General features: G+C 44.4%; 1 protein-coding gene across 2 annotated transcripts in view; it reads left to right on the plus strand.

Moving 5' to 3' along the window:
- LOC126548104 (MAM and LDL-receptor class A domain-containing protein 1-like) overlaps nucleotides 1-21,983 on the plus strand; it is a 272,165-nt gene that overhangs the window by 59,041 nt on the left and 191,141 nt on the right. For both annotated transcript variants that reach the window (XM_055063643.2, XM_050196214.2), the window contains exons 6-11: nucleotides 3,914-4,123; nucleotides 7,809-7,906; nucleotides 15,734-15,827; nucleotides 18,741-18,890; nucleotides 19,577-19,715; nucleotides 20,353-20,464. In XM_055063643.2, coding sequence (XP_054919618.2) covers nucleotides 3,914-4,123; nucleotides 7,809-7,906; nucleotides 15,734-15,827; nucleotides 18,741-18,890; nucleotides 19,577-19,715; nucleotides 20,353-20,464 — 803 coding nt within the window. The remainder of the gene's footprint in view (nucleotides 1-3,913; nucleotides 4,124-7,808; nucleotides 7,907-15,733; nucleotides 15,828-18,740; nucleotides 18,891-19,576; nucleotides 19,716-20,352; nucleotides 20,465-21,983) is intronic.

Below are 21,983 nucleotides of genomic sequence, written 5' to 3' on the forward strand. Positions count from 1 at the left end.
GTGCGGGAAGCGCACACAGGAAAGGGTGTCGCGCGCGCTGCCCGCCGGTTTTGTTTCCGTTCAGTTCAGCCTTGGAAAACGGAGAAGACGGCCACGCGTTGTGCGTTCCCCCGAGGAACGGGCAGCATTCGACGAGCGGCGGCGAGAACTCGCCCTTGAAAGGGCTCGCCGTCGGTGCGCTGATCCAGCCGTTAGAGCTGCCCGAGCTCAGGCAATCCTACAGCAACGACAACAAAATCCCGAGCTGAGGGAACGGGAGGCCGAAGCAATCCGGCACCGTTAACTGTGCGTTACTTAACCGTGATGAAAGTCAGGTGCCCTCAGGACAAGTTTCACTTACCCCCATTTTAAGGTACAGGAAGGGTTGGTCATTTTTTTACCTATGTACATTTTTCCGTTTTCCCTTACGCGCTGGAACACGTATTTGTCTAAATTCCAACTATCCGAGCTTTTTGGTTTTAAATATACGCCGGCGTGCGACAAAGCAGACACGAGACCTTATCGAGGTTTTCGGGTCTCCGTCAAGTCGATAACAAACGAGTCACAGGTCATCATCATCAGCCTAGTTACGCCCACTGCAGGGCAAAGGCCTCTCCCATACTTCTCCAACTACCCCGGTCATGTACTAATTGTGGCCATGTTGTCCCTGCAAACGTCTTAATGTCATCCGCCCACCTAACTTTCTGCCGCCCCCTACTACACTTCCCTTCCCTTGGAATCCAGTCCAGACCACCGGTTATCTTCCCTCCTCATTACATGTCCGGCCCATGCCCATTTCTTTTTCTTGATTTCAACTAAGATGTCATTTACCCGCGTTTGTTCCCTCACCCAATCTGCTCTTTTCTTATCCCTTCACGTTACACCTATCATTCTTCTTTCCATAGCTCGTTGCGTCGTCCTCAATTTCAGCAGAACCCTTTTCGTAAGCCTCCAGGTTTCTGCCCCGTAGGTGAGTACTGGTAAGACACAGCTGTTATACACTTTCCTCTTGAGGGATAGTGGCAACCTGCTGTTCATGATTTGAGAATGCCTGCCAAACGCACCCCAGCCCATTCTTATTCTTCTGGTTATTTCAGTCTCATGATCCGGATCCGTGCTCACTACCTGCCCTAAGTAGATGTATTCCCTTACCACTTCCAGTACCTCGTTACCTATCGTAAACTGCTGTTCTCTTCCGAGACTGTTAAACATTACTTTAGTTTTCTGTAGATTAATTTTCGGACCCACCCTTATACTTTGCCTCTCCAGGTCAGTGAGCATGCATTGCAATTGGTCTCCTGAGTCTCCTAGTTCCTCATAAGCGAATCGCAAGTTGCTACGGTATTCTCCATCAACTTTTATCCCCAATTCTTCCCACTCCAGGTCTCTGAATACCTCCTGTAAACATGCTGTGAATAGCATTGGAGATATCGTATCTCCCTGTCTGACGCCTTTCTTTATTGGGATTTTGTTGCTTTCTTTGTGGAGGATTACGGTGGCTGTGGAACCGCTATAGATATCTTCCAGTATCTTTACATATGGCTCATCTACACCCTGATTCCGTAGTGCCTTCATGACTGCTGAGGTTTCGACAGGTGTCTGAACGTTATTGCGCGACAACGTTCCGTGATATTTGAGTTTGACGGTCGTTGATTTCAATATAAAAAAGAGAGAGAATGAAGAGGAAAGGCAGGGAGGTTAACCAGATATGAGTCTCCGGTTTGCTACCCTACACTGGGGATAGGGGTTAGAAAGATGACAGAGAGGAAAACGCAAAAAAAAGGGAAAAAAAAGAAACACGCACAGATGGAGACACACACACACACAAAAGGCGTTCCAGTTAAAGTCGTTCACACAGGCCGGTAGATCGCAAAAAGCGCAATAGCGCTTGCACGGCCGTTTTCTGTGATGGTAGGTCCTTTAGATGTTGCAGAATTCTTTTTTCGTATAGCGGTTGGTCGTCTAATTGGTCAAGTTCGTGGCGAAGGCATGCCCTCTGTGGACTGTACTGCGGGCAGGCGCACAAAATATGGTCAATTGATTCTTCGTGGCCGCAGTGGTCGCAGGTTGGGGTGTCGGTCATCCCTATGCGGAATGCATAGGCTTTGGTAAAGGCAACGCCCAACCAAAGTCGATATAGAAGCGTGGCGTCTCTACGGCGAAGCTGTGATGGCGCTCGTAGACTTAGTGTGGGATCAAGTGAGTACAGTTGCGTATTTCTTAAATGTGGCTCATTCCATTGCGACGCGATGCACTGCCGAGCAAGTAGGCGAAACTTCCGTGCTGCGTCAGTTCTAGAAAGAGGAATTGGGACGTGGCGCTCCTCAGTATGGGCTGAGCGGGCAGCGTGATCCGCCCGTTCATTGCCGATAATCCCGCAGTGACTTGGAAGCCACTGGAAGGTTATTTCATGGCCTGCGTCACTTATATGGTGTAACGTCTCTGTAATTTGGAATATTAGTTGTTCGTGCGGTCCGCGTCGTAAAGGTGACAGTAGAGACTGCAGTGCCGCCTTCGAATCGCAGAATATTGTCCACTTGTGTGGCGGTTCATCACCAATGTGATGAAGGGCAGTAAAGAGCGCTGCGAGCTCTGCTGCCGTCGATGCTGTCGCGTGGGTCGTCTTAAATTTGATTGTTGTAGCTTTCTCTGGTATGACGATTGCCGCCGCGGAGCTGCTTGGAAGGACAGATCCATCAGTGTAAATATGCGTAGAGTCATGGTAGTTATTGTACAAATATAGTAGCGTGAGCTGTCTAAGGGCTGGTGATGATAGATCAGCTTTTTTCGAGATACCAGGTATTACAAGGTTGATTTTTGGCTGAGCGAGGCACCATGGAGGGATCGAAGGTCTCGCAGCCGAGTGAAACAAGCTGGCAATGATTCATCATATGCGGTTATCGTTCGGCTGAAAGACGTGTGTGCTCTGTCCGCTGGTAGAAAGGCTAAATGGCTAACAAAGAAGTGTGCATGTGACACATGTACATAACGTAGTGGTAGGCTGAATGTACAGTGGTATACTGATCTAGAGTCAACAGCCAAGTGCGTGGCAAAAGCGAATTTTAATCTCTGGTAAGCCTGGAGTGCGAGGCTCTGTTGCAGACACGCAGGTTTGTGTCTGTGCACCTGCGCTGTGCATTGACGCCATTCCTGCCCGCAACCGACACATTTCGCTGAACAACCTGTTCACTGGTCCACAGATGTTCCTTGGTCTTTAGATGTTCCTTAAGTACGCGGATGTTTCATGACATGTGATTTTTGGACCTGCAACTGCTCGGCTTTTGAAACGTTTTTATCTGCGCAGTACAATGGAATAGTAATGGTGATATCGATCTGTATGCAATAATGCGCGAGCATACGCAACGCTTGAGCTACTCTTTCTTTTTAAGCGGTGCTTCCTCTGTGATTGATCTCGGACTTTCCATTTTCAAGTTCATTGTAATGTATTAAGGAGCATACCTTTGCCCCTACAGTGCTACAGTTCATTTGCCCCCAAGATTCCGTACCCAGTGTTGTCTGTAACCAATCTGCACTTTAGTTGAGTGTATTTGCATTTATGTTGTAGTCGTCTCCACTCTTTCTCATGCACTACAGCCACAAACTTTGCGCATTTAAATAGTCTTGGCTCCCTTATGTCGTAATAATTGTGCAACGAAGAGGGAGGAAAGTATGCACGTTTGTGGCGGCTACACTGGACTTAGAAAAAGAAGATAAAAAATAAAAACGACAGCACGCAAATGTAACAAAGAAAGCTAACCAAACAAGAAAGAGAACGACAAATCAAATAGCGAAACGAATTCAGGCAGTATCACCGTCCTTCAGTGCTCTAGACAAGTTTTGCGCAATGCGAGCTGTCTTTAGGATAAATTAATTACACGGAGATCACATTGTCATTTCCTTTCTTTTTGACTGTGCAAGTTTTCTTGTTTTCCAGGAGGTTATGCTTTTTACACAATATCTATGAGGAAAAAATCGTCGGGAGTACTCACATCAGCAGTTCTAAGCAAGCCGAAGAGTCCGAAACAGTGCCTTCGTTTCTTCTACTTCGTACCCTACGCCAGTCAGTACCATGGCCTGCTCGTGCGAATTATTCGAAACCTGCAACCGGGATCAAGGCCGTCGTCACAACTAAACGTGACTACAGGTAACCTCGCCGACCATTACTAGGGATCATTTTCAGCAGCACGAACGTTTTTGTACACTGAAATCCTGTAAAAAAGAAGAAAAAGAAAGGAAAGCTGACTACATTGCATGTGTGATCCGAAGAAGTATTCAGGAAGCCGAATTACGAACAAAATTTGGAGCAGGAGAAATTTTACAAAGTTAAAAAAAACCTTCACAAAATCACCAAGCTTAGGATGCTCACCGATGCAAAAACAAGCACTTTAGGCGCCAGGACATGCGTAAGCAATCGTTGCCCCAGATGCGAACTTCCATGCTTGCGCGAAAAGTGAATGTAAGTCGATTCGCAAACCGAAACTGACATCGCATCTGTCGACGTATAAGAAAATTCTGTGACATAGTTCTCGTGTAGCTGCCACTGATACGCGATGGAACGCGTTTCTGAAAAATTTTTAATTTAGAACGAAGACGTAAAATAAGAATGAAAATAGAAGACAATTGGCCTCCGGGGAGGAGCCGAATCCTCATCTACCGCATGACGCAGGAGATGGTAGCATGAAGCCGAGCACGTGCCGACTTACCTTAGCGCATAGGCAGACCCTGTCTTTATTCATGAAGTAGCCAGGCTTCTCGTCGAAACCACTTGATCACGCTGGCTTTATGTGTGGCGGAGTTCAAAGTGACTTCAGCCTTCGTAACAAGATTATTCTTTAAGACTGTCTTCAAGGGTCTGTGAGAGTGCTGCGTATGTCAGCGTATCAAAAAAGTAGCAGTTTCACCCGAAAGGCGAAACATTGATTGCGACAGCAAATTATTAGATAGACGCAGTAAGGTTAGTAGATTAACCAGCTGTATAAACTGCTGTAAACATTCGCTTATTAACTAAATTAAGCAGCACGGTGTCACGCGCGCAAAGGCAAAATAAACACATCTCACTCCGGGACCGCGGACACACGCTTTCAGAACGCTGGCGTGATCAAGAGGGGCTGCAGAGGCGAACGAATTCCCGTCCGTGCTGCCTCTCGCTCCAGCCCGAACTATGAACGTGAGAACACAGCGCAAACGAAGCCATCAGCTATCCTCGCGTCGGCTAGCATTCGAACCCACCGCAGATTACCTCCAAGATAGGACGCTCGCAGCCGCGCTAGGCCGCGGCATGCGCAACCACGGCAAGTGTAGAAGCGGAGACGCGCGCTACCCTGCCTGCCCCCGTAGCGCGCGCGAAAAGTCGGCGCGCGCTCCCCGCCTTCGTCCCTTGCCCGCGCGAAAAGTCGCCGCCGCATCAAGACACCATCGTTTTCGGCTCCCCCTCGCATGCTTTCGCTCGCCCCTACAACTTATGGCGCGCGGCCACGATCTTATCAGACTTGAAATTTATACGGGAAATCACGGCGACGACGACAGTGGAAATTCGCCATGAGTGTACATATACTTGCTATCACAATAATACCAGTCTGAGATAGAGCCCGCTGAGGCTTGAACGTGAAGCGTTTGCTGTTTATGCCGCGTTCAGACTACAGTCGCACCCGCTATAAGTGGCGTATTTATTGCAATTTACGCAACTGCTGGAACGACTGTTTACGCAGTTAGCAACCGCCTACGTTCACATTGAGCCTTTCGATAAGATACGTTTTTTACGACTGGCCAATCACCGTTCTGGGACAGCCGCGTTTCGCATTTTTTACCATGGCGCCGATCAGCAAGCGGCTGTTAGCGCAGGTCGAGGCTCTTCAAGCCCAAAGTTTTCAGGCGCTGGTCATAGAGTATCGGCCTCTGTCGCACTTCTTCAATTAGTAATTCATCGCTGCACAGCGAAGAAGCTTCCGCACTTAGCATCATCACTAGGCACGGGCAATGTACACAACACAATGAGACCAGAAAACCGCACTGCACTCAGGGACACCGCGCGCGTTCGGCGCGAACCCGGGAAAACGCGGATGGCGTCGGCAGCAGCAGCAAGGAACAGCGTTGCAACGCCGGATGGCTGGGAAGGCGGTCACCGGATGAAAACGCGGAATATGGGGAGGCCGGAAGCTCCGTGACCGGAAGGTGCAAACCGAAACTGCTTCGTGCATTGGCGGCGTCGTAGCAGTCGTATCTGTGCCTGTCGTAAAAGTAGCGGGTACTCCAACATTTACGCCCAGGCTGGTTGCGATTGTTGCGTACTTTCCGCTAAATGCAGCAGTAGTGTGAACAAAGTAGTTGCGCTTTTTGCGTTTGCGCTTACGTTCCGTGCGAACGATCCGTACGTAGCGCATGTAGTCTGAACATAGCATTAGTTCGACAAAAGCTACCAACCTTTGTGAGAACTTGCCGAATGGTAGACCACGACATCGGTATTGCAGCGCAGACTTCGAGTCTGTAAGGAGCACTGCATCATCAGCAAACACTCTTGAGTTTGTGGCGACGGGCGACAGTGCGAACCCGTAGGTCTCGACAGGCCTCCGAAGAGAGCAGACAAGACACGGGAGCGAACTCTCAGACTAGGTTTAATCTACTGAACGCTAGCCGGTGCTAGCGAGTGCCGAGCGCAGCAACCGCGCACGTGCGGATGCGAGCGTTTGCGCTAGTTTAGTCATGCGACGTCAATGCTGCTGCCGCAACAAAAGGCAAGTGGAGCACCCACCTCTTAGGTGATTCATTGCCATCAGCGAGATGCTTTAGCAGCTCTTGAAAAATGGGCGGGATCAAACTGCCTTCCGCGGTCCGTAAACAGTTGCTTAAGTGCAGCCGGACCAGGCAATACCTCTGGACACAAAGGCTGCTGCAACTATGGGCGCCGAGATGTCGAAGTTGGGTGTAGCCTCTGGTTATCGTGTGTAGCGGTCGATGCATTTGACTACGTAACAGTAGCGCCTCGAAGATGGAAGATGACCGACGAGGTCTAAGTGCACAATATCAAAACGGGCACCCGGTGGTAGAAAAGGCTTGGAAGGTGGTACGGGGTGGCGCTGAATCTTGGAGCATTGACATGGCAGGCAGCAGCAAACCCAGTTGCGAACACACATTTATCCGTGGCAATATTAAGCGACTAAAAAGAAGATTTTGCGTTGCGCGGATTCCAGAATGCGACAGATTGTGGACTGTCTCGTACAGACGTGGGCGAAGTGATGCCGAAATGAACGGTCGAGGTGTACCTGTAGAAATGTCGCAGACAACTGGTGTACTACCTCAGGAGGTATTCTGTAAGAGTCTACCTAGTGGACGTGCCCATTTCGTCTGCTGCTGAAGTGCTTATTGGCTGTGGCGCCTAGCTGCTGCCGGACGCGCAGCCCAGCCAATCAGAACTTCAACAACAGACGAAATGGACATGTTTACTAGGTGGACTCTTACAGAATACCTCCCCTGGACTCAGAACGACGCCCTCTATTGGCAGGGAGGTTGACGAACTCCGGAGGGTACGAAGTTCAATGTCGTCGTGCTGGTGACTGGCGGCAAGTTCACCTGCTTATGGAAAACCATCTGCTCTTCCACCACACATAACAGCGGCAGAAATAGATGAACACGCTTGTCCGTTTGCTCAGTGGCAGGTTGCTATACTCAACGCCCACGAAAAAAAAAAAAAATTCTTATTGGCTTGAAACTGCTCAGGACCTCAATAAAGTTCTTGACTTACTGACTGACTGATTGGGTGCAAAACACAATTAAGGATGAGAGAGTGAATTTACGTCTGTGGCCTGTTTTTAAAAATTTCTTTATTTGTACAGAACCAGGGGATGAAACGCTTTGGAGCCGCGATGTAGCGTTACTGCCTAAGAGGTGGGCGCCCGCTGAAGTCAGATATACTGCTACGGATAAGTACAAGGTGAGTGTCTATAGCTTTATTGTTGGGAAGAAAATTGTGATTTGTTTTACTTAACATATTACTCGTACCGACGGCCAATTGTAAATGAAAATTCTGAGATTGGCTTGCGCTGTTCCAGAATGGCAAGTATATACACCTGTCATACCACAGCATTTTACTGGTTCCTTTGGGATTAAAGTGCTTCAGTGTTAATGTTCAATGTGGACGACGTTTCATCATGAGAACCTTGCTTTCAGTGGAACTTGCATTGAACTGAAGTGGTCCGGAATATCCTAATGATTCTGATCCAATAAAAAATTTCACCTCATAAGAGCTGGCTTGCACACCATCGCGCCGTCCCTATTGACGATATCAACTGAAGAACACAACGGATGATTAGAAAGTAATAAAATGACGGGAAGCGCATCGCTATACAGGGTGTTTCACGTAACTTGAGCCAAACTTTAAAAACATGCAACTGCCACGTAGCTGGACCGAACCAAAGTACGTATGTTGCTTGCCGTCACTTGGGGATACTCAGATTATTTATTGCATTCTACCTAAGTAGAAACTAGTTCGAATTAATTAATCATTGCCTAACTAAGTAATCAATTCATATTTTTTTCAGAACGTGAAAGAAGCCCGCGAATACACGCAAAATTGCCGCACGACTGGCCCCTTAGGCACTTTGCTTGTATTTGTGGGCTTCTTTCACGTTCGGAAAAACACTTTTATGTAGCGCGCATTCAGCAACAGAAAGCTGTATCGGGAGTTTCTGATGTTGCTCTACAATTTCCTCATTGACACTTTTCATCGAATTATAATAATTGAGAAGTTGATTTATTTATTACTACTCTAATCAGGCGGAAGGCAAAACATAATCTGGGCATCTCCAAGCGACGGCAAACAACATTACCTAAGCTTGGTTCTGTCCAGCTACGTAGCATCTGAATATTTAAAAAATTTGGCTCAAGTTAAGTGAAACGCCTTGCATTATTATAGGTTCCTGGTTTGTCGCATTCTGATTGAATTAGGAGGAAGGTGATACTTTTTAGGAAACACGTTGGGCTCCAGACTCATTTGTGTATCACATTCATCGTGGCCAAGCGCTGCGGTGGGAAAAAGCCCCGACTTTATTGAGCGGCGGCTATTTACACAGATCGCGCAGGGGAGGGCTAGTGCCTTTATCTTGTCATGCGTATCGTCAACAGCTTTAGGCGGGTACCGCGCATGTTGCCCTTCGCTGATATGACACAATTTTTTTTCTAGCTTTAGAGAGGCCCGACTTGCTTAGCAATTAATTTGTGGAATAAAGTGGAAATATTTTGTTCTCGTGGTTACCCTGTCGTATCCTACGGCGGTGAGTCACGCCGTACTTTATTCACAGAAATGATACATTACGCAGGTAAAACCGAGAATATAAGAACGTCAGCAAGAGACGAAGTAAAGGAATTCAGCCGGGGTTGAACCTGCACCATGCCGTTTCCATGACTGGTGCCCAAGTGGTTACGCTGTCCGGAGGTTCGCATATAACTGCAGGCATGAAGGATGTTGTGTTGCGTCATGTCTGCTTGCTGCAGTCTGACGCGCAACGTTGTTTCCGACGGGGGCGATGGATTTCGGCGTAGTAACCACGCGTTGCAGGCCCGCGTAGCGACGCTGCGCACGAGAGCTCGTGCGAGCTACGGTCCGGATTGGTCAGGTTAAATTCGGTGCGCTGCGGCAGCGTTGTCGAAGAGATGAACATACGAAGAGCGCACGTCCAGCATCGGTAAACAATTTTGTGACAGGTTGTCGTGATCAGTGAACGCCAGAGCATTATTAGACGTGGGGCAGCATCTGTGACAATAAAGAGGGAAGTTTATTTTATTTTTTGTTTATTTGCAACATATACTGCGGTCGAAAGACCAAGCAGGGGAGCGTAACAAAACAGTTGACAAAAGAAATTCAAAAGCAAAAAAAAATGTAGCGATATGGTAGAGCACAGTATAATACATAATTATAATCAAAAGTCACCAGGATAGAGCAAAAGTGCAAAGCACAACCAAGAGATACACAATATGAAAAAAAAAAAAAACACCACAGTCTTCACCGTGTGGTCACGAACCGAAAGGTACACAGCTCTCTAAGTCAGGATTATCCCCATCACAAAATGCTTCCAACGGTAACGCATTTCATTATGTTATGGTCCGAGGAAAAAAAGAATACATGAAAAAATTTGTGCATGCAAAATAGGGTTAAAGAGTATGAGCATGTGTATGTCGAGTTTGCCTAGAAATTCGGTGTGTTAAAGAAATTTCAGGTTTAATGTTAAATTTACCAAAATATAGTAAATGGAGAAATTTCAGCCTAGCAATTGCTCTTGGGTGTTTCAAAACAGGGATGTTATTACTAGCCATGAACGATGACAGCGAGTAATTTCTCTGGTAAGCGTTAAATATAAAACGGACCGCTTTTCTTTGCACCATCTCAAGTTTCCTGATACCTTTCTTGAGATATGGATCCCAAACGACACTAGCGTAATCTAACTTAGGTCTTATAAACGCTTTATAGGCCTGTAGTTTTATTTATGATAGAACTGTTTCTAGTTTGTGCCTCAAGAAACCGAGCTTTTTAGAAGCGGATGAGCATGTTTTAGTAATATGACTTGACCATGATAAGCGGTTTGTAATCGTAGTACCTGAACATTTATATTAATCAACCTCCATCAAAGGGCAATTGTTAAGAGATAACGTTTCATTAAGAGGGCATTTCTTGTGTGTAATGCGCATGAAGACTTAGCTATCACTGTTTAGTTTCATAGACCAATTCTTACACCACTTGTAAACGGCACAGATGTTAGTTTATGGGCATTGTTCATCGCTAGGAGGGATAACGGTTTTAAAAGTATGCAGTCATCTGCAAAAAGCTTTATACTTATTTTTGACGTATCTGTGGAGGTAACAATGCCATTTATGTACACTAAAAGAAGAACAGGTCCCACAACGCTACCTTGAAGGACTCCTGATGTTACAGGCAGAACGCCAGACGCGCAGTCATTCACTTGTACATATTGCTTACGATCAGAAAGATAGGAACGAATCCATTTAACCAGGTTAAGAGGTAGGCCTATGCGCTGTAATTTCGAATTGAGTTTGCTGTGCGTGACGAGGTCGAACGTCTTACTAAAATTCAAGAATATAGCACCAATTTGATTTCCCGTATCAAGCGATGCGGCGAACTCGTGAATTGTTGTGACCAATTGTGTTATTGTTGATAATTGTTTCCTAAAGCCGTGCTGGAAAGGCGACAGATAGTTATTTGCTTCAAGAAAGGAGGTGATGTAATGTGTGACTATGTGTTCTGATACCTTGCATGTCGTGCAAGTTAAAGAAATAGGCCTGTAGTTTCCAACGTTCAGACGATAGCCTTCTTTAAACACTGGCGCTACACGTGCCGTACGCCAATCATCAGGAACTAAGGAGTTTTCGAAGGAAAGACGGAAAAAATGTGTCAAAATATGTGCAGCCGGTTCGGCATACCTGTGCAAAGATGTGTTTGGGATATTATCCGGACCAGCTGACGATTTCGTTTTCAGGTTAAGTAGCAAACACAGTACGCTCTCATATGTTATAAAATCGGGCGACAATACTGGAAGTGAGTTATCATGCGTTGCCTCGTACTCGGAAGTGGTAAATACGGAACAGAAGTAATGGTTAAACTCAGCAATTTTCGGGGCATCACTCACGAGACAACCGCCAACGAATATTTCACGCGGTACAGCATCTGTCTCTTCTAGATATCGCAAGAATTTGTCAGGAATTTTTATCAAGAAGTCAGGCAATTATTTAGTGAAATATCTAACCTTGGCATCGGAAAGTTTAGTAACAAGCACGTCTTTTAGGACAGTAATTATATTGAGGGATTTCTTCTGTTTTCTTAGCCGTTTTAGCCTACGGCGTAAATGGATAATTTCCCTGGTCATCCACTGACTGTTTTTGCTAGTACGAACATATTCGTCAGGAGCGAATTTGTGAATGCAATAATGAACAGTCTCTTTTGAAGCATCCCAGAGTGTCGTGACGCTGCCCATCATGTTATCATAGAAGTCTCACAAACGGTCCAATATGGCGTGGTCGTCAGCTTTAGTAAAATCCTTAATTAGTTTTTTTCTTGTTGAAAGTATTGTTTCTTGTTGAAAGAATCGCCCCAGCAGTTTAGTAGAAGTAGAATGTGATAACATTATTTGCAGTATCACGAATGGAATAAAGCAGTCATCGTATGCGTGCACCCGACGTAGGTATGATTACGCCATATGTCCTTGGATAACAGAGCCTATTCTAGCACTGCTGAAGAAAAAAAGACTGCTATTACAATAAGCTGAAGTTAAACAAAACAAATGAATATTACAATGCTCAGTTTAAGTACTTCAGAAATCAGTCAGTTGGGCTATTGCGTAAATCTAAAAGGGCATATTATGCACGATTCGTTGCCCGTTGCGACCCAAAACAAACATGGCAAATAGTCAGAGAAGTGACAGGGCTCGATAACAAAAAGAAAATTCTCCCTGACAACGTCACAAATAGCCTTACAAATGATTTTAATGATTACTTTGCCACGATTGGCGAAAACATTACGAAACAATTTAGTACTGCACGGCCCACCACTTATGTTGAAAAAAGTGAAAACAGATTGAGCTTTCAGGCCATAACAAAAGAGCTGGTGACGTCTGCTATAAAAAATCTACAGTTGAACAAAGCCGCAGAAATAGACGGTATACAAGCTAGGGTACTAAAAGACAATCCAGATGTTTTGAGTGCTCCACTTTGTCATCTATTTAACCATTCATTAAATGCGAGTTCCTATCCAGATGTATTCAAGATGGCCAAAATTGTACCAATATACAAAACGGGCAACCATAATATTCCCAGCAGCTGCAGACCGATATCCGTATTCAGTATAGTAAACAATATCTTTGAAAAATTAATCGCTCAACAGCTGAAGGACTTCCTTAGCAAGAATAACATAATTTGCCCAGAACAACATGCTTTCGTCCCAGGGAAATCCACATCAACAGCGGTGCTTACTTTATCTCAAATACTCACCTCTGCACTCAACCATCAAAAGATTGTCATTGGAATTTTTATCGACCTAAAAAAGGCGTTTGATACCATTTGTCACTCGGCACTACAGAAAAAACTGAAGTGCTATGGTATTATCGATGGCGCTCATGACTTCTTTTTCAGTTATCTCGCATCGCGAAAGCAGAAAGTACTAATTGATGGTTTTTTATCCGAATCTAGGAATGTCACATGTGGTGTACCGCAAGGGTCCGTATTGGGTCCCATTCTATTCGCTCTATACGTTAATGATTTCCCGCGAATTCTACAATAATTTAAAACATTAATGTATGCGGACGATACTGTAATTTTCTTCGCAGGTAGTTCACTTGAAACCTTACAATATAGTGTATCCAATGAACTACTAGCTGTTTCAATGTGGTTTCGTGAAAATCAACTATTACTAAATGCCGATAAAACAAAATACGTTATTTTCCATTCACGAATGAAAACTGTGAACTACGTTTCAATTAGAATATCATTAAACGATCGAACCATTGAATCTGCTCCGACTATTAAGTATGTAGGCATTATATTTGACAGTAACCTTAACTGGAGAGACCAAATCATTACCATTTGCAAAAAGTTGTCATTCAACTGTTACACTCTCATACGAGCACGTCAATACTTTGATTTGACATTGCTACGAATATTATATTTTATTTCATTGCCACGTACCTTAGCTATTCTTGCGAGTCGTGGGGCCAAACGTACATAGCATACCTTACCCCGTTATTCCGATTACAAAAACGAGCTGTTCGTGCGATTGCTTTCTCCTCGGTGCGTCATCCCTCTAATCCTCTATTTCAGAGGCTGCGTACACTGCCATTTACTGATATACGAGACTACAAGATTTCCTGCTTAATAAATAAAATAATAAACACAAACACACCTCTGCCGCGTGCCATTTTCACGTTTCCGTCATTTAACACACGGCATGCACCGCAACGGTAATCTTAATCTCCCTTTATGTTCGAATGTGTACGGCGAAATATTAATTAAATTTTCTGGTGTTAAGCTGTGGAACAATTGGCCTCTTGAAATAAAACTAGCAAGAAATTTTGACATTACATGCAAATGCCACTTCTTATCTTGTCAAGCACGTTCTTGAGTTTGGATTTTGTTTTGTTTGTTTTTAGCGCAGTTCTGTGATTATATATAGTATTTACCGCTTATGTATGATACTTTCGCTATTTTGTTTGTATAACACTGCTAATTATTGCAAAACATTTTTTGTATTGGACCCATCACTAGCCGCTTTAGGCTATCGGACCAAATATCTTTGTACGCACTTTTCATATTATTGTGTAATAAAATTTTCTTTTGATTTGGTTTGATACCCGTAGGAACAAACTTTCGTGACCATCTTTTTCGTTCATAACAACACCAGACAATGGGTTTTCTGCCACCAGCCCTAGTTGGGCGATCTCGACGGAAAACAGTATAGTTTGATGCTACTATGGTGCAAGTTTGCTTGATTGTCGTTAAGTAAATTATTACAAAACAGTGTGTATTGCATGTGTAAGATCCTTCCGTACAGGTCACCTCACATCTTTTTTCACCAAAACAATAGACCAGACATTATGCAGTACAAAAACAGACATAAATGAACATCAAATGAAAATTTCTAGAAATAAATGTCGATGATAAAACAAATGATATCGAGATAAGTTATTGCTGATAAGAATAAATACACACTAAAGGCAGATTACGTGACGGGACGTATAGCCTAACATCCTGCGTTACATCCTATCGCTTCATGTGCCTTTTCTGTTTACTCATTCTTTTACACTGTAACATTTATGTTGAATATGAACCAAATAGCTTTCCATTAAGTTATTTTGCATCCCATATTACGAAGATTTATTGTAGACACACACTGAGAAGAAAAAGATAAAAAATTCGCACGCAGCTTGCGACCTGAACCAGTAAGCGTATTAATGTAGTCTGTGTATGACAGCTCACCATATTCCCTTGTATGTTTACGTGGATGAAGTGAACGCGACAAAATGAAGTTGGAAGTTTTTGAAAAAAAATATGAAAACATAATTCGGAGAGAATCGAGTCACTGAATCTAAGACTGGGACAGCGTGCTTCTGATTATTGGAGTGTCTATTGGAGTGTCTGAGAATGTCTGAGAACGCCCACTTGAATTGTTAAGACAACGATGCAGGAGTTCATATGATGCATGTCATAGCTTGGGCATTACGTGAGAAAATGCTTCGCAAAGACATTCGAAATGGGACTTGTAGGTGCTGCCAGTAGGCTCGTTTTTCTCACAGCGGTGCTAGGTGACATATCGGGACGAAAATGATACAAAACAATGTCTGAGGTGTGGCCGAAGTTTAGGAATGCTCAGAACCATATGAGGGTGTTCATGCAGCACAACAGCGAAAACTTTGATTATTAATTGAACCATGACGGGTTAGTTTGTTTTAACACTTTCGTAGGTTGAAGTGCGCGAATAGGCACATACTAATTCTTAAGCCTTGCACCGAAGTCGACAAGCATGTACAGTCAAAGCTATTTGCGGTTTGTTTGAACACAGTACTCCAAAGAATGTGTCTGGTTCTCTATTTATCGGAGATAATGCCCCTCCAGCCTCGAGTATTTTGCTGTGGCAGTACTTTTTAGTTCATTTTTAGTTGTGCTGTATACAATGTCGCTCTAACCTGAGATATTAGCCTATGGCAATGCTTTGAAGTCTCTTTCTAAATTTTTTGTGGGTGTTTGTGTATTTATCGTGCAGCTTCATTTTCGGTGCTATTCCACCGTGGAAACGGGCAACAAATTCTACTGCGCAATCGATGACGTAGAAGTCTATCCTTGCGGCGACAAAAAAGGCAAGCAATTACTGCAACGCACATTGTTTCATCATTTACATGAATTGCACGTGATTTTGTCATTTTTGTCCCTTAACTTTCAAATGTCAGAGAATGCAACTTGGTTTAGTAGTTCGCAATAGGAGGTGTTGTCTTTCATAACTTTCAATTAGGCAATAATTAGCGAGGGATTGCAGCAATATTTTCAAAGTGGTGCGCTCAGGTGTTTTTGTTAGATATTCAAAAAATCTCTATTACCTTGCTCTACATATGCGGCAATTTTTGGATCTGCGCTTCTTCTATCGTAGGTAAACAGTTTTTCAAGTGATTACCTTGGTACTTTCACTGGAATTATTCTTTTTATTGAGGGCCACTGCTTAATTTGTTTTTCACTACGGCTAACGTGATTTGTTAGTCGACATTAACATCGTTCGCGTGCTTAAGTTAGTAACCTACAGAAAAAGCATGAAGGCGCTAAGGAATGATATCTGTGACACATCGCTTGTGAAGCTGGTAGAAGTTTATTTAAGGCAATAGATAGATATTTGAAAGAAATGTTCCAAAAGTTAGGGAATTCATATTTGTCAACATCTTTGCACTGGATTTACTCAACAACGTTTAGAAAAACAAAAACAAAACATAAACGTTTCACCACTTATGTGGGTGGCATCGTCAGTACACAAATGGTTCAATAGAGCTAATACATCCTATTTATCTACGAAGCAGCTGTAAACATCCGGCCGGGGCCATGTTTAAAATGGCAGGCCGACATAGCACTGTGCATAAGCCATGAATCCACGAAGTTTCTCGGGCCCCATCACTGCTCCCGAGCAAACGTTTTCACATTACTAAAATCAAATACCTGTCCTTTTGGACACGTGTTTGAATGCACAAAAGCATCTTAGCGAACTGTTCTTTGCTTTGCAGTATATGTGGTAAAACAGAAACCTATTGCCAATGTAAAGGGGGTTGCCACAAGTTTCTACACTGTACGAAGGCATTTACTGAAATAGGTAATTTGGGCCCATATCACGTGTTTAGCCTTAGCTTATATCAGCTATTCATAGCAGTACAATGGGCTGATGGATTGTCATCAAGCTGCACCAAGGCTTTTTTGTTGTTTGTTAGATTCTACTTGTCTGCTAATAAACTACGTATAGCAGTGTGGGGTGAGGAACACGCCATTGTTTGCTTTAACAATATTTTAATAGAAGATAGCGTAAATATTCGGTGTACAAGCAAATAACACATAGGCTTAAATACAAGACTATAGACGTTTACATTGAAAAGCAGCGATATTTTTTCTTAGTCTTGCGAGAACAGGGCTGACCTTTCCCGCGGTAAGAAGAACTTGGCTTACCGGTGGCGATCTAACACCGCCGCGGAACGTAAGCGTTGCGCTACTCGAGCGGCCTAAAATTTATTCATGCGGTGAGCGTTGTTCGCCTACTTCAGCCGATTTGTGTCGAGCAACCTAGCCTCTTTAGGACGCTTTCTCTTCAGTAAATGAATTGACAGTCGCTCAAGTATCCTTACGTGATTTGAATGCGAAATAATTAGCGCTTGTCTAAGTTATCACCTGAAAGTAAAACTCCCCCTTAATCCACCTTCATGAAATTTTCGGAGCGGACCAGATCCGACGTCGTAGCTGTTCACCGTGGGATTTCGCAGGGCGAGCCGCTGCAAGTCCAGCGCCGGGAACGCGACGTCATCACTTGGGTTTTGGTACCACCGGATGATAACAACGGACGCCGAATTTTCCGCTTCATTGGGCATATGATGCTTTCGCATTAAAGAAAACCTTTTAAGAACCCGTGCCACATGGGTTCTTCAAGCAAGGCAGCCTGATGTTTCAGCGCTGCGCCACGAATGCCACTGGGCAGCGAGGGATTAACTCTCAGCGTTAGTACGCGCCAGTGCACAACCAGTGTAATCTCGGAGGCCACGCAAAATGAGGGGGACTTTGCGCACCCTCCACTAGATGGCACAACGTGTCCAGAGGGAAATGCGAGAGAGAAGCCCGGTTGCAGTACACGGCTCATACATGACGTGCTTCGGCGGTGGCAGTACGGTGTGTCGCTACATTGATGGAATGCTAATTGCTCTAACGTCGACAGTAAGGTCGTGGCATTGTTCATACTAAAAATTTTCCATTCATTGTGCACCAAAGATGACAATTACAGCTTCCTCTTAGCATCACACACGCACACACACACACACGCACACACACACGCACGCACGCACAGTTGTTTGTTGGCGTCTTGCGATATAACTATAAATGAATGAATGAATGAATGAATGAATGAATGAATAAATAAATAAATAAATAAATAAATAAATAAATAAATATGTGTAAACTTCCCGTTAAAGGTCCACCGCTGTTCTGCTTACTTCTTTAACAAAACGCTGTTTTATGTACTGAAGCACAAAAATAACTAGTACGCCAACGTATATCGTCGCACACTTTGCACAATTCAATTCTGGGGTTTTACGTGCGAAAACCGCAATATGATTATGAGGCGCGCCGTAGTTAGGGCACCCGGAATAATTCAGGCCACCTTGGATTCCTTGATGTGCAACCATTGTGCGGTACACGGGCGTTTTTTGCATTTCGCCCCCCAGCGAAATGCGGCCGCCGCGGCCGGGATTTGATACCGCTCCCCCGGCCTTAGCAGTGATACGCCAAAGTCGCTAAGCCACCTCGGCGGGTAAAGTAATTATTTAAAAATTGATTTAGCGAAAGTATTAAATTATTTGGTTATGCATATTGATTTCTCGTTCAAGTAATGTCCGCGTCATCGTGTAATCCGCCTCAAGGGCTAGAATTGGGGTATCTGGCACAGGTGACTTTTAAATTTTGGTATAGTAATAAGTAATAAAAAAAGACGTATGTGCTTTCACACTGTCATCTCTGCCACTTGACTTTCTGCTTAGGGGAGAAGCTATCCTGCGGATTTGACGATGGCCATCTGTGCAAGTGGCAAACATCCAGTGAGGCGGGAGACGCCCCTTGGTTGCTCAGTGATATCGAGAACAGTCTTCCTGAGCTTCCACGTCAAGATCACACTCGTGGAACATCGCAAGGTTTGTAGCGAATTTAGATACGAAGAAATTGCGCGATATTGATACCACGGCAACAGCATGATATGTATTTGAAGCGCACCCATCGGGGCGACTAGTTGCAGTTGCAGTGTCAGCTTCTTGGTTCGATTCCCATCGGCGTGTAGAGGAATTTGGACATGAGGGCAGGGGCGAATCCAGCGTGTGCATCGAGAGAGGGGGTTCAATAAAACAAAGCGAGAAGGGGAGGAAGCTCACTGCATGCAAAATTTTGTCAGTGGCTGGAGTAGTGCTTGCATGTCTTGGCCTCTGAGGGTGGGATGGGGGCTTTTCTGTGAGCATGCATTGTCAAGAAGAGCTGGTCGCCCCTCCTCGTGCTCGTCATTATGGAATTGCACGATACTGCACTAAGCCAGGCGAGCGTCATCAGTCGCCAATATAAAAGATTACATGCCTTACGCGCCTTATAGTTAGCGTAGCCTATCCGTCACTAATGACAAGTATACATAGGCGGGGGTTGTACATTTAGTAAAGCCAGCGCTTGCGTAACAACTTTTTGTGAATGCGGACCCAGAATGTCTCGACCCAGTGGCCTACAGTAGACGGTGCGAACGCCTACGTAGCTGCATACCGGTCCGTGCTTGTGACAAGTATACATAGGCGGGGGTTGTACATTTAGTAAAGCCAGCGCTATACTCTCCTTTGCCCAGGGAAGTTCATCTATGTGGAAAATAAAGCGAAAAACAGCATCCTCAAGGCCACGCTCCTGAGCCCCCCACTAGACCCGGACTGGGTCGGGGCAGCTTGTCTATCCTTCTGGCACTTCGCGGTTCTGGAGCACCCAAGCAGGTGATCACCTGTAGCATAATTCAGTGCGATAACTTACTGCATTATAATATCAGTGAATCTTTAAAAGACGTAGAACGGTGGAAGAGAAGAAGAAAATAAATTTTATTAAAAAGAATAGTACGGCAGTTTTGGTTGTGGTGGCCTCAGGTGGCGGCTCGAAGTCCTTGGACTCGGGTGGCATCTTCGGCTTGCCAGATGGAAGTTATTTTAATCTGGAAAAGTGACAGAGCTATTAATTTATCTACCGTAACCAAACCTCGTTTTTCATTTTGAATGGCGAAAAGTCTCGACTTTCTTCACTAATTGTGCAAAGGGTGCCTTACATACAGTGCTAAAGGTTTGTCGAGTAACACACCAACTAACACCATAAGGTAGTTTTAATTATAAATTTGCAGTAAGTTCTGTGCGGCAGGTTGAATTGAGCAGGTGGTTTGTAGGATGTTTAATACATGTGAATAAGCCCTTGTCTCAAAATATTGATTATTTATCTTCGCGAATTAATATAAAGGTGTCACTATTCCGCTAATATTTTTTTTCAACAACGCACTTAATTGGCACTGACCGAACAATTACTTGGGGCTTAGTTTATTATGTATATATTTAAGAACTTCATTAAGTTTTACATACTTTTTTTCAGCTGCAATCTGACAGTTTCATCAGCCAACGAAAGTGAATGGTGGTCGAGTTCTCAGCAATTGAAACGTTCTTGGAGTCAAGAAGTTATCCGGATTTGGCTACAGAAAGGCAAAGTGAGAAGTCATAGGTTTACCCTTAATGACCAGACTGCTTGCGTAATTCCCTGCTACGTCGCTTACAACAGACGTGCCCGACCACGAAGATTGTAGTGAATGTTCTATCTCGATGGGGCGGTGGGTGTTCGTGAAGCTAAACGAAGTGAATTAGGGTAGAGGCTTGGGCGAGTTGGTCGTGGTTTATAACGACAGTGTCTTCGTAGCGCATGAATGTTGGACAGGAAGGACAGAGACAAGTAAAGAGCGCTAACTTCCAACTGATCTTTATTTGCGGACGAGCATAATATGTATGCGCGGCAAACAGGAAAAGACACAGAAAAGGGGGATACGCAGAGCCAGCACATCATCGATAAGTCAGATCACTTCACGTGCCCACGATTGCCCTGTGCTCAGCCAAGTAATATCGCTCAGGTCGGGACAGAGCAATGGAAGGGGTGCTTACATAGCGGTCACCTAGATTGTGAATGCACTCCGCTTCTAATATTACTCGGGTTAACTGCGACCTATGCCTTGCCAACACCACGCACCGATGAAAGAGGGGGTGCACTTGCAATCCCGGCAATTTATTTATTTATTTATTTATTTCAGAATACTGCAGGCCAACAGTTATGGCCCATGCAGGAGGGGCTATACAAGGCATGTAAATACACTGCGACATAAAAAGAAAAAGAAACAAAGAAGGGCAGTTTAACAGATTGCCGCTAATAAGCAAGCAGAAAAATGTGTATACACGTGTACATATTTATACATATATACACGTATACGTACATATACAGCACTCATTCACTCAAGCAAATACTCTTCTAGAGCTTTAACAAAATTAGAGGACTGGAAAATGGCCCCCGGAAGAAAGTTCCAGTCGGAAACGGTTCTCGGGAAAAAACTGTGTTTGAATGTTTCAGTTCTTGCAAAAATTGGTTCCAGTAAATGACTTCCTGTGTGGTGTGTTCGTCTAGACGATAGCTGTTTAAGTACTGCGGGATGCGAAATGTTTAGTTTATGTGCTAAAAGGTTATGCATGAACAACAAACGGGACATTTTTCTACGTACTTGAAGTAGTTGGATGTTATTTGTTTTCATTAGTGTCGTAGGTGAATCAAGCCTTCTGTATTTGTTATAAATAAACCTAATCGCTTTCCTTTGCACCATCTCAAGCTGATAAATGTCCTTCTTTATGAACGAAGGACATTTATCAGTCCTTCTTATTTATCGAATTAATGCCAAGATGCCCCTGTACCGTATTGTACACGTTGATGCGGTGCTCGCGCAAGCGGTCGCTGAGGCATCTGCCAGTTTGGCCAACATAAGTCTTACCGCACTTCAGTGGGATCGTGTAAAGGACGCCTCCTACGCACGGGACGAAACCGGACTTGTGCTTGATGGAGCACGAAGAAAATTTAGCGCGTGGTGCGTTAACTCGCTTACATAGCTTCTGTAGTTTCTCTGGAGTTTCTCTGGAGACTCTAGTGCCCTGGTAAATCTTCTTTAACCTGTGCAAAATGCTGTGCACATACGG

This window comes from Dermacentor andersoni, chromosome 1 (assembly GCF_023375885.2).
Source record: "Dermacentor andersoni chromosome 1, qqDerAnde1_hic_scaffold, whole genome shotgun sequence".
NCBI classification, from domain to species: Eukaryota; Metazoa; Arthropoda; class Arachnida; order Ixodida; family Ixodidae; genus Dermacentor; species Dermacentor andersoni.